The sequence below is a fragment of the Aptenodytes forsteri genome, unplaced genomic scaffold (assembly GCF_000699145.1).
Source record: "Aptenodytes forsteri isolate BGI_AS27 unplaced genomic scaffold, ASM69914v1 Scaffold284, whole genome shotgun sequence".
Lineage (NCBI taxonomy): Eukaryota > Metazoa > Chordata > Aves > Sphenisciformes > Spheniscidae > Aptenodytes > Aptenodytes forsteri.
In genome coordinates, this window is record NW_008794445.1 from 3,309,619 (window position 1) to 3,321,410 (window position 11,792).

Sequence of the window (11,792 nt, forward strand, 5' to 3'; positions counted from 1 at the left end):
TTTTTTATTCAAGAAACACATTTATAAAAAGAATAAAATTTTAAGTAGGAGATGAACTGATTTAGAAAAGTTAACAATATGAATTGTAATTAATTTTATAACTGTTTAATATATAAAAGCTTTAAAGTGTCCTTTTCACTGCTCCCAGATACAAAAACTCCTAAGTAAGTGGTTGAGATTAGAGTGGTCTTGAAGTTTACTGGCATGTTCCAGTCTCTGACTGGAAGTATGATTTCTGTATGGTCTGCTATTGCAGATCATACACTCAGCTGATCTTCATAAAAAGGCCAGCTGAAGCATCGCTGAGCCTATGGAAGCAGGAACAAGTGTTTCCAGTGTTATCCCAGCAATGTTTTAGTTGTTAGGATAGGACTTTTGCTCCTATGAATTCCAGTCTTGATGGAAGTGACTGGTGTTCTCTGTCATACTCTAATGAGTGTTTGAAACGTTAAGTATTAACGATGCATTCAAATTATGGAAAAAATTTCTCCCAACTGATCTGGCCACTCCTTTACTCAAAGGACTGTTCTCCATGTGACTGCTGCTGTATCGGTTGGATATAGTGAGACTACAAGCTCTATACGAGGTTTTGCATACGGGGCCGGAAAGAAACTTCCATTCTGTGAGAAAGTAAGTTCTTTTTTGCAAATCTGTATGAATGTGCTAGTACTAATGGCAGAAGCCACAATTCCCCTTTTAATTAAAATATTCAATGTTACAACAAAAAGACGCTTTCTTCACTTATTCTGCAATTTTAGAGTCAAAATAAACTAGTACAATGGTTTTAGCCTAATGTATGCAGTGTTCATGGAGAAATGCTTCACCCACTGGTTACTTGGGCAGTCTGCATCTTCTTGGGAAAACAGACTTGAAAGATTTGACCCTTGACTGCTTTCCAGCAGTTTTCTGTGCATCATAATAAATAAATGAATAATTGTTGCCTCTTTTTCACACTCTTTCCCTGACTGTTCAGAGAATGAAATGTCCTCGCTCTAGAGTCAAAGCCAACAGACACATACACACACACACTGCCTTGTGCACCTAGTCTTTTCCACGTAATTTGAATAAAGCATGCATATTCAAAATACTGTTACAAGCATCTATGCAAAAATGATATAGATACTGTTGTTCACAGCCAGTCTAAAGGAGTTCTTCAGACTATCATGAACAGTCCACTGCATAGCCATAATGTTTAGAGAATGGAAAAGCAATTGTACTACTCATGTTCAGGTTCCCTGAACTTAAACTCAGAGCAGTTTATACCAGGTGGGATGGAGGACTCGCTTTCATCTCAGAGAAACATATCCTTGAAAATTATATGTATACTTTGGTGACATACACCTGTGAATCAGGAACAGAGAACAAATTTTAACCTTGCAAATTTGTATAGAACTGTTATTCCTGGTCCTGGAAATAGTTTGATTTTTTTTTTTTTTTAACCTATAATTTTGGATTTGCAGAGGGACGGTTTCTACAGAGTTCCCTGGTGTTAGTTACATTAGCATTTTATAGGCTGCTCATGAAAACTCTTGAGCTTTCATGGCTCTCATTATTAGCTTTTTAATATAACACAGTTCATATTGGCTTTTATGCTGTTTAATTTAGGTTGGGCTTTCTTATGTGGCCCTCAGCTGCAAGGAATGTGGCTTTTAACCTAATTTTGGATTTGCAGAGGGACGGTTTCTACAGAGTTCCCTGGTGTTAGTTACATTAGCATTTTATAGGCTGCTCATGAAAACTCTTGAGCTTTCATGGCTCTCATTATTAGCTTTTTAATATAACACAGTTCATATTGGCTTTTATGCTGTTTAATTTAGGTTGGGCTTTCTTATGTGGCCCTCAGCTGCAAGGAATGTGGCCTACACTTGTTTGAAACTTTTCTTGTCTGTGTAAACCTGCTATTGATGTCCTTTTTTCTTGCATATTGTAACACTCTAAGAGCTAAACTTGCCTGTATTTGTCATGCAGATCAATTACTCTAAATAGCAAACCTAGATCTCATATTACAGGTGGGAACCCAGAACTTTTAGATGGTAACTGGAAGTCTCTCCTACCTTTATACCATATTTTGATTGTTCCACAGATATAGAAATCCATAGCTGAATTGTCTAAATAAATCATTCTCAGCAAAAAATGGCTCTTATTCAAAGGACACATGCAAATAATTCCCAGCCAACTGTTAGTTATTGGCTTCTAAGTTCATGTGCTTTTTGAAGTGATCCCAGTATCACTCTTCTCTTTTGGGCATCTGAAATTGTTTAACGCAACGTGTGGTTTCTCACCCTTCTATAAGAAAAAGGCAATTTTTAAATAGAGTGAAGAAAAATGTAGTTTAAAGAAAAGTGTATTTTAGTTTGGATATTCATGTTTATAACAGCCTCTTTCCTCAACAGAGAGAAAATTTTCTACCTAAAAATTTCTTTCTTAATAGTTATTCTAGATAAATTTGTATGGACAATTCAGATAGTTTTAAAAAACTCTGTGTAAGATACTGAGAGGAGTAAAGCTTACGTTTTCACAAGTCTTATGAAGAAAGGAAGTTCTTTCTTGTGCATTAATGTATTTAATCAGAATTCCTGGGAAGCTGTCCAGCTATACATAGTAAATATCTCACATACCAATAAAGTGATTCCTCAGCAATTCAACCACTCAGCACAAATGAGATTTAATTTATGGTGAATATCTCCACCTGTTAAACAGTGAAAAAGTCTCCTGACATAAGTGATGCTTTCATGCTGTTGTTTATCTAATTTTTTAAAAAGGTCCTATCTTTCTAGATTATAATCTTTTAAAGATCATAATTTCAAAAACATTCCCAAGCCTGAACTCTGAACTTTAATATTGAAGAGGGAATATATGTGATTTTGAGCTAAAATATATATATGTAGGGCTAAGATCAACACCATCAAGGGAAGGCATAAAATGTGCCTATTACTGAATTAGGCATTTGTTTTGTATATCTAATGATAAAATCAATATGTGGCTCCATCAGAGGAGAGATCCATCAGCCTCTATCTTGCTAGCATTCAATCAAGAGATTGAATTTGCAAGTTTCGAGGGGGAGAAATGTTTCTCCATCTTTTGACAATCCATATTACACTAATTCGGACAGCTTTTACACAGAGCTGCACCAGTTTACTCAAGCGTTGCTTTCAATATCATTTCATTAAATCAATGCAAAAGGTTGTGTTGACCTTTTAAATATATATTTAAATCTGATCAGTGGAGCTTAAATCGATTAGGAACTGATTTTAAGCCAAGTCTTAAGGCAAATAAGTGTGTCCACACGGGGTTCCTCAGCTGTTCAACGAATTGATGTGAAATCCAATTTAAATTAAGCTGCTACAAACAAACCACTGTTGTGTTGTACGCAAGTCCCAAATGTGCCCTCCAAGTTCTTTGAGAACTTTCTTTTTGACTTGAACAGAGAACCCGAGGGAGATACAGTTAATGGAGTGAAATCCGCTCATCCCCGTCAGGAAAGGAGGGGTGACTACAAACCGCGGCGGTAAGAAGCTTCCAAACAAACATCCAAGGTTCATCTGAAAGTTGCATTTGTAAACCTGCTCACTGTCAAATGATGGCCGTTTTTTACTCTTCTCTCTTGGCAGCTGTCACTGCAGTGAACAAGGTGGGTGGCATCAGGAATGCCACCACGCACCAGACTCTGGCAGGAGGAGGCCTCCTCCATATCCCACAGGCTGAAAAGATCCAAAGTGAATTTAAAGGAAATCCCCTCTAATTCATGCTTGCTAGGGATTGGGACATCTAAGGTTTCCAACCTTTAGCTTGCCTTCACAGCAGCTCTGGTGTTTTCACAGAGTCGATTATTCCTCTCTCCTGAAACCTCACTGAAGACCTTTGGAGGACTGCAGAGAAGCCCCTTTATCTTCATAACCTGTAAGTCTGCAGGGGGATTTCAGAGATTTCGCTCTCGAAGCAAAGAAATGGGAGATGCAAAATGAACCGCACTCCATACTGATTCGTAATGCAGATAAGATGGAATGAAACGGGTGTTTGTAGAAAGAAAAGATTACCTGATAATTTCTACACACCAACAAACCTGCAACCTGGGTTTTAATGATTGAGTTTAAAAACAGAGTGAAATATGAACATACAATCATAGAATCATACAATAAAATACACTGTGAGAGAAAGCAGGGGTGAAAGGAGTAAATAGAAGGAAATAGTAAGATAAGTTGAGGAAAAACTCGTTTAGCATAAGCAACTACCTTAATTATTAATCAGATAACATGGGAATGCGAGTTGCATTCGGTGAGCTTCTGGGGCCTATTGGTCCCTCAACCTCCCCCATCCCACTCTTACCCAGATAAACTGTCATCTGCTCCATTTTCCCCTGTCCTAGAACTGAAGAAAATGAACAGTTTTCCATATACTCTCCAAAATGTTTTAATTAATTGGCAGTTTTTTTGTATGAAAGAAGAGTTATAAGGGCTCTTCCTCAGCTTCAGGCCCCTTTCTAACCAAAGGCTGTTGTCTGATGGGCATTTGCAGAAGCTGTCTTTGCCAGTCCAACCCCCCAGCAGGAGAAATGTATCTAAATGCAAAGGTGGGTACTTTGTCACTCATTGTATGAACAAAGGAAGGTAAGAGAATGGGGCATTGTTTTTTCTCCTCCAGGGAATGAAAAGCATCTGGTAACTGCTGATGGTTTGTATGTGGGTAGTGTTACCAGATCTCTGGCCTTTTTCTCTTTCCAGCTTTCCTGGTTCCTCAAATTTACTTATAATATTCCCATTCAGACCTGTGCAACCAGTTGTCTTGAATGATTGCAGACTCGCAAAAGAGGGTTATGGGATGTGAGTGAACGTGAACATAAGGATCTTCCATGATAAACCCATGAGTATGTCTATATATTGAGGTAAAGGAATTAACACCTTGGTGGTTGTAGTAAACTCTCACCCAATATAGAACTTCCTATGTGTCTTGCTAAAACCCCCCTGAAGCTGTTGCATCTTGTACTGTTCCTTTTTTTTGAAGTCTTCTTGATACTGCAGGTGGGTGGGAGAGTATTCCTAGTGCTGGATATGGCTCTTTCCCCTTCCTCCTATCACTGATAGGAATCAGTGAATCCTTAAACTGGGTTGAGAAATATGATTATGAATGTAGTGAGCAGAGGAAGAAAGAAAAAAACAAAAAGACCACAGTGACTGGAGGGGGTAGAAGAAGGGACATCACTTCGCAGTGGTAAATCTCCAAAAGCAAAAATTACCAAAGCACTAGGCCCTGCACCTTACACTTGCTTCTCTGCTCACTCCTATTTTCTGTATTTCCCAAAGCTGTCAGGACTGGGGAGCTTGTGCTTTCTGATCAGTGAAAGCTCGCTGCTTCAAATGGCCCTTCTTTCCATTGGGGTTCTGGAGATCCAGTTGTTCTGAACTTTGAAATTAAAGAAGAGGATGTTTGACACAGCAAGACACGTTCAAGGTATGTGAACCTGCAAAGAAGTATGACAGTTTATTAATTTATTTTATTGTTCAGTATAGAACTGGCAGGCAGACCATCTCTTGGGGGATTCGCTGACCTAGGTGCCATAATGAACTTTATAGTGGAGTCCAAAGCAAGGCTAAACCCAGTATATTGTCTTTATCTAGGCATTAATGAGAGAGAGCGGTCAAATGCCAGAAATACTTGAAATCCTGCTTTCTGAGAACTATCTGAGTTAGGTACCACAATTTTTTGTTCCTGCTTATGCTGGTATGGGAGGCAGGGGACTGCTGGCTCCCTCACTCTTGGCTTCTTCTGTAATATCCATATAGTTTTTGCACCAGTAATTGCCGTGTCTGTGGGCCACCTACTTTGTTTTTCCCATTCCTTTGTGTCTTTCCAAGAAGCAGTGGTATAAAATTAGGGGTTTTTTTTGCCCTGAAATCACATCTGAACTCCACCTTCACATTCCCCACCCCCCGCCAAAGAAAGCTTAGATTTGGATTTTTACAGTTTTCAATTGCCAAATGGTGCCTTTGCTATGACTACCAACAAAACGCTTTTACTGATAGCAGCATCTCTCCTATCGTGAGAAAGAAGGATGGCAAAGGCTAACGAATTGTGTCTTGTTGAGCAGGGCCTGCAGTTAGGAACTTGATTCAGTTAGATCTTTGGAGGAATTTTGAGATGCTGTATTTTTTGGAAAAAGGACAAAGAATTAATGGGGAAGACAAATGCAAAGCTGTAGCTCAATGGTTCTCACTTCCTTTCAAACAGCATCAAAACCTTTGACTCAGAGGAGGTAGCTTCCAGACCTCCCTTTGTTGATAATGTTTTTTTGTGAGCTTAGTGTTTATTCCCTCTCTGTGACTCTCTCCCCACAGTCAAGACTGTCAGGGAGAAGTTGTAGATAAGAGTATCTGTAAACAACGTTTTAGTGTCTCCCACACAGCAGTCTGGAACAGCCTCTCCTCGTGTTACTGAAGGTTCATGGATTTCCCAAATCAGTAGGAGTTTATTGATTTATATGCAGGCAAGCTTGTGTTACTACTTTGGTTACTCTCATGTTTTTTCCTGGCTACTGTTAATTAGCCTGGCAGCATCTTCCAATGTTGCTTACATGCACCAGTAGATGAATATAACTACTTGTATTGAGCTATCGTAACATTCTCCTTTTTTTGCATCCTCCTCAAAAGGATAAAAGGCACTTTGAAAACTCTTGTCTAAGCAACGAAGGAGATCCAGACTGTGACCCGGTACTCAGATGATGTCTCTAGCGTGGTTAGTGGTGCTGTCTCCTGCACTTGGACTATCCCATAGCCTCTCGTCACCTCATGCAGTCCTTCTAGGATGTTCATGGCAAAAACAATCACTGCCCTGCTACCACTTTCCTGTTACCCTCTGAAAGACTCGCCCTGTCTCTGAATTACAATCTCAGCCTCTGTCTCTGACATCTCTTCAGGATCCCAGCTCAGGTTAAAGCAGGACTCTTTCCTTCTCAAGCCCTCACTCTTTCCCATGAGTGCATTTTTTGTCTCAGTTGCTGTAGGCAGTCTCACCCTCCCACCTCTTCTTCAGCCTTGTGAATAAAAGAGGTGGCCAGGCTGCAGCTGACCTAGAGGTATGGTGACTCTTGGGCCCACGTCTTGTGTCCCCAGGCTACGGGCGGCATGGAGAGCCCTGGCTCCCCTGGGGACCTCTGTGCAGGCTGTGAGCCTGGCTGCAGAACATGTCCTCTCTGAGCAGAAGCTGGGATGCTGGTTTCTCTCGGGAGGTGGCAGCACAGCCAGATGCGATCAGCATTTGCAGCTTGGTGCCCAGAACTGCAAACGGGTGGCAGGGAGGAGGTGGCGTTGGTGTGGATTCCTTCTGAGGTGGAGTTCCTTGGTGGGGGCGAGGATTAGGATGGGGAGTGCAGGGGTGTTGAGGCATAGGAGGGATGGCTTCAAACCCGTTCTTGAAGCAGAGTGGAATTAGCCCAACATCCTCACCGTAATGTACTGGGGTCTGTTGATCCTGATCACGTTTCTCTGTATCAGCTGCTGCTGATCGTCAGGTGTGATGTGGGGCTGGGATGCCCACTGTGGGGATAGGGTCATTTGTTGAGCCTAGAGCCACACCCCCAGCTGCTCTTTTTCACGTGTGGGGAAAGGCTGTCTGCAGGAGATTGGGCACAGTCATTAAGTATCATGGTTTTTGCAAGCACCTACTTACCTGCAGGCTGTCAAGATGGTTGCATGTTATTTTATCTGCGAGTTACTAAGCAGCTTTTGGTAAAATACCATGAGAAAGGAAGAGCAAAAATTAGTCACCATCCCATGAAATTGTACAACCTGCTCCTCTCTCAGAATCTCACCTGTTCTTCTTAGCTGGATTACTGGGGGCTGGAGGCTCCATTTCTCTCCTGAGGTTTTAGTAATGGATTGCAAAGCCAGGGGTACTATATGGGGTATAATGTGACCATCATCTGGAAAACATGCACAGAGGCAGAGGGTTTGGGTTTCTCCAGAAACCAAGCACAGTCTGGTCCAAAAATCTATGGGATATATTGCTTAATCTACCGCTCTGGCTCTGTTCTTTGAATTCAGCTTTCCTATGCCAAGCACACTGAATCAGCTGGGAATGCTGCAGAGCCTTGGTGGGAGGTTGTTTGCTTCCTTCATGAACTTTGAGAAGTTTTGTGGCAACACAGAAAGACGGTAGATTCAGTTCTGCCCTGATAGCCATTTGTGAATGCTGTCTGTGGGTTTGGGCATCCAAAAGCAAACGGTGCTAGAAGTCCCAACTTAGTCAGTTCAAATGGTTTTAGTAGCATCAGCAACTGGAGGGCAGCCAGCCAGCCCTACAGTTCTTTAAAAAGTAATAAAATGCACTTGATTTTTACTCCTTGACTTGCAACCACTGAACGGGAACTAGTCTCATACACCAGGTAATTCCTGCTTGACGCTGCTTAGGGCACCACTGAAATCACACCTTGAACAGGCAGCACTGAGAGGATGAAGCACAGAAAGGCAGCAGAAAAACTTGAGGTTTGTAAACACTTAGAAAGGGGCCACCTCCCTTTTTTCCCCGCTCTTTGCTCCTGGCAGTCTTGGAAGGCCCATCCCTACTCTCATGACTGTACAGTAAGGGAAAGGTGTTGCTCTGAAGATTGTCTCCTCTCTTTCAGAACAGTTTTGTTTCTGAGAGTGCCCCGAGTGCCCCAGAGAGATCCTGTGGCGTTGGTGCGCGCGCTGAGGATGTCTCGTGGTAACAGAGGATGCACCACTCGTCTTGTCTGCGGGGCTGGGAAGCGGAATGCAAAAGGCTCAGGCAGCGAGGACTGAAAAGCAAAGCAACCTTTCCTGTGCGCATTTTCCTTCTGACTCAGTTCTGGGGGATCCTTCCCCTGCCGTGTGGATCCCTCTGTTCTGGTGCCTTGGAGGAACAAGTTTTGTCAGTACCACCACCAGGCCTCCTGCCCGGTCCCTGCATGGGTGCAGTTGTGGAGAGCCAGGGCTACAAGCAGCTGCCCCTCCACTAACAGTTCCACAGCAGTCCAGACAGGCACACACTTTCAAAGGGTGCATGTACAGAGGGGGAATCGTTTGGGGGATAAATCCCACATAGGAAAATGTTGGTGGCTGCAGAAAAAACCACACCAACAGGTAGACTGTAAAGGAGAAAGATGATGACAGAAGTGAAAGACACTGGTTTTGGAAGGTAATTAATTGCACTGGAGTGACCAGGTTGTTGGTACCTTGCCTGTTGGAACAGTTTTGGACAACTGGGAGAGGGAGTTTGTCTCATTTTAATTGGGACTAACCATATTCAGAGCAGTTGCCCTGTGTCACCCGGTCTGTCTGTCCACCTGCCTTTTCAGCTTGGCGGTCTCCTCTTTTTCCCCTGCACATCCCGGTGATTTGAAAAATGATCCATTCTTCAAAGCATCCCTGGTAATTTGGACCACAGTGTTATATTTCTTTTGAGGCTGATGCTTTTCAAAGCTGCAGCCTTTCTTTCTGCAGCAGCTGCTGACACCTCGCTATAACATATAGCCCTAGGAGGGGGAAAACAGGTCTGAGGGGCTGCACTTTTCCTATGAGGAAAGAAGTTAGAGATGGCACTAAAATCAACAGAAAAGAGATTATTTCATGTACAGTAAAGACGGTGGCTCAGACCTTTTTATGAAGTGCAGGACTATTAGGGAATACCATTACTCATTTCACTTTGCAAAGCACGCTGGAGATCTCTTAATGCACTTCCCATTGTCGGTATTATGTACCTGCATACATGTATCAGTACAGATTAATTAAATAAGCATGCAGATATATGTTCTATTCTGCACCATGTTTGTTATCTTTTTTCCTGAAAACACCACCACCTTTTTAACAGGACTTAACTCAAGATCTGCATTGCTATATACTTTTTGCTGCCAGATACAGAAAGATAAATCCAGACCATATGATTACTGGCTGCATGGTTTTTTCCCATTGGCAACCATCTCCCCATGGTGACATCAGCTGAGGTGGGAAGACTGTAATGTTATATTGCGCTAGTCATTTAAAGTGAAAACGAATGTTAACATTTCTCTGGTATGCATATGCCCTACTGTACATGTTTGTTGGATGTCCTGGATTCCTACTGAGTAATGTCCTACTGGGGACATTACCATACAGGTTTAGAGTTAAAATTCATTTTCTATTATAAAGAAAATCATGCAAATTCTGCTTTGAAAAGAGCTATTTTCTTGAAGGTGAAAAAAATCAATTTTGTCAAGCACTCATCTCCCGTTTTCAAAATACTCCTTTGCAGTGGCCTTCACACTAGTCCTGAATAAGGAGGAACAAGATGAAAAGCTGAATCTGTGCAGCTTCATTTTATTGTTAGCAATAAGAGACACACCATAACTGAGCAGCATCTGGTGAAAGGGGCAGTTAACTGAAATGGAAGCTTTCCACGTAGATAACCAGAGGTGTTAAAGGGAGTATAAATGAGTGAGGGCATTTTTCTTCTTCAAACTTACCTTTACCGTGTGTTTGCAACTTTCAGGCTCAACCTGACCCTGCAAACATCTAGGTATGTGCTTAACTCAAGGCACAAGTGTTACGTGTCTTTCAAATATGAATCCCAATCCCACTGAAAATTATTCCAACACATCCAATGGCAGCATCATCTTGTCCTTACCGCAGGCCCCTACTTTAGGTTAAAGTTTATTTGGAGACTGCCAGACATCCCATCCCAGCAGGCACTGGATCACAGGTAAAAGCTGTATGCATACAGCAAGATGGATATGATGGAGCCAGACTGGAACTGTGCTGTTGGGCCCAAATGCTTATGATAGGTACAGTATAGATATTGCTTGCATGTATATATGCAAGGGAATGCCCTTTCTATGCTTCTACCACCTCCTCATTCCCACATCTGTGCAGCAACACGGTGTAAAAACTGATTTAAAAGGGTTGATTCTGCAGAGAGCGAGCACATCTACAAGGACCTGCGAAGCTGGGTGACATTTCAACACCTGCTGTTGTCCTGCTGAGGACTATCTTCCCCTCAGTTTCCATACCCTGGGGAATACTACTACTGACCTTCTCAGAAAAGTGCTTTGAGCTGTACTGACAGAGAGAGGAAGTTCCCAGTACTAGCTCCCATGCCTGTTGCCTCCATCTTTGCAACAGAATAGGCAGAGCTTGGGCAGCTCTAGCACCACAGGTAAAACCCATGTTGATCATAAATATTGTTAGCCTAATTCGTGTGCTAAAAGAGTAGTCTGGACAATGCGAATTCTTTCTTTTGCAATTCTGGCATTCCATTTAAAAAAAAAAACTGGACTGCTAACGAACAAAAGGGCTTCAGTAGTAACACCAACGAGCCTACCTCGTTCTGCACTTGCTGGAGATCAATTAGGATGCAAGAAAACGAGCAGAAAGTTTATTAAGGGCTGAAGCCCTTCACAGTAGGGCAGAAAGACAAATCCCAAGTGATTTTAGCGAAGCGCTGAACAAGAATCGGAGCCCAAGTGTGCCAAGGAGCTTACGGGGGTCTGGGGTTGCACTCAGAAGTGATCCTTCGGACAGTGAGCCAAACCCCCTGTTAGGCAGGGCACCTCACCTGGCTGCCTGCCGTGCGGGAGCCAACCTTGCCCGCCATTCAGTGAACCGAAACAGGGGAGCCCCCACTGCAGAAGCGACAGCGAAGCGGGGCTGTTTCCCACACGAGCGCCTGTCACCTACCCCACGTCCCCTCCTTCCCCGCCGCCTGAGCCGCGCCCCGCTCCAGCGCCGGCTCCCGGGCACCGCTCGCCCCTCTGCCGCCGTGGCCCCGCACCTCTCCCCGTCTTTCTTCCGCCTCGCTCGGCCCCT

The 11,792-nt window shown here is 42.9% G+C and overlaps 1 protein-coding gene across 1 annotated transcript in view; it reads left to right on the forward strand.

The window, feature by feature from the left end:
* The first annotated feature begins 3,580 nt into the window (after nucleotides 1-3,580).
* RBX1 (ring-box 1) overlaps nucleotides 3,581-11,792 on the forward strand; it is a 20,574-nt gene continuing 12,362 nt past the window's right edge. Inside the window, exons 1-3 of the mRNA XM_019474813.1 lie at nucleotides 3,581-3,631; nucleotides 5,191-5,208; nucleotides 11,354-11,359. Of these exons, the coding sequence (XP_019330358.1) occupies nucleotides 3,581-3,631; nucleotides 5,191-5,208; nucleotides 11,354-11,359 (75 nt within the window). The remainder of the gene's footprint in view (nucleotides 3,632-5,190; nucleotides 5,209-11,353; nucleotides 11,360-11,792) is intronic.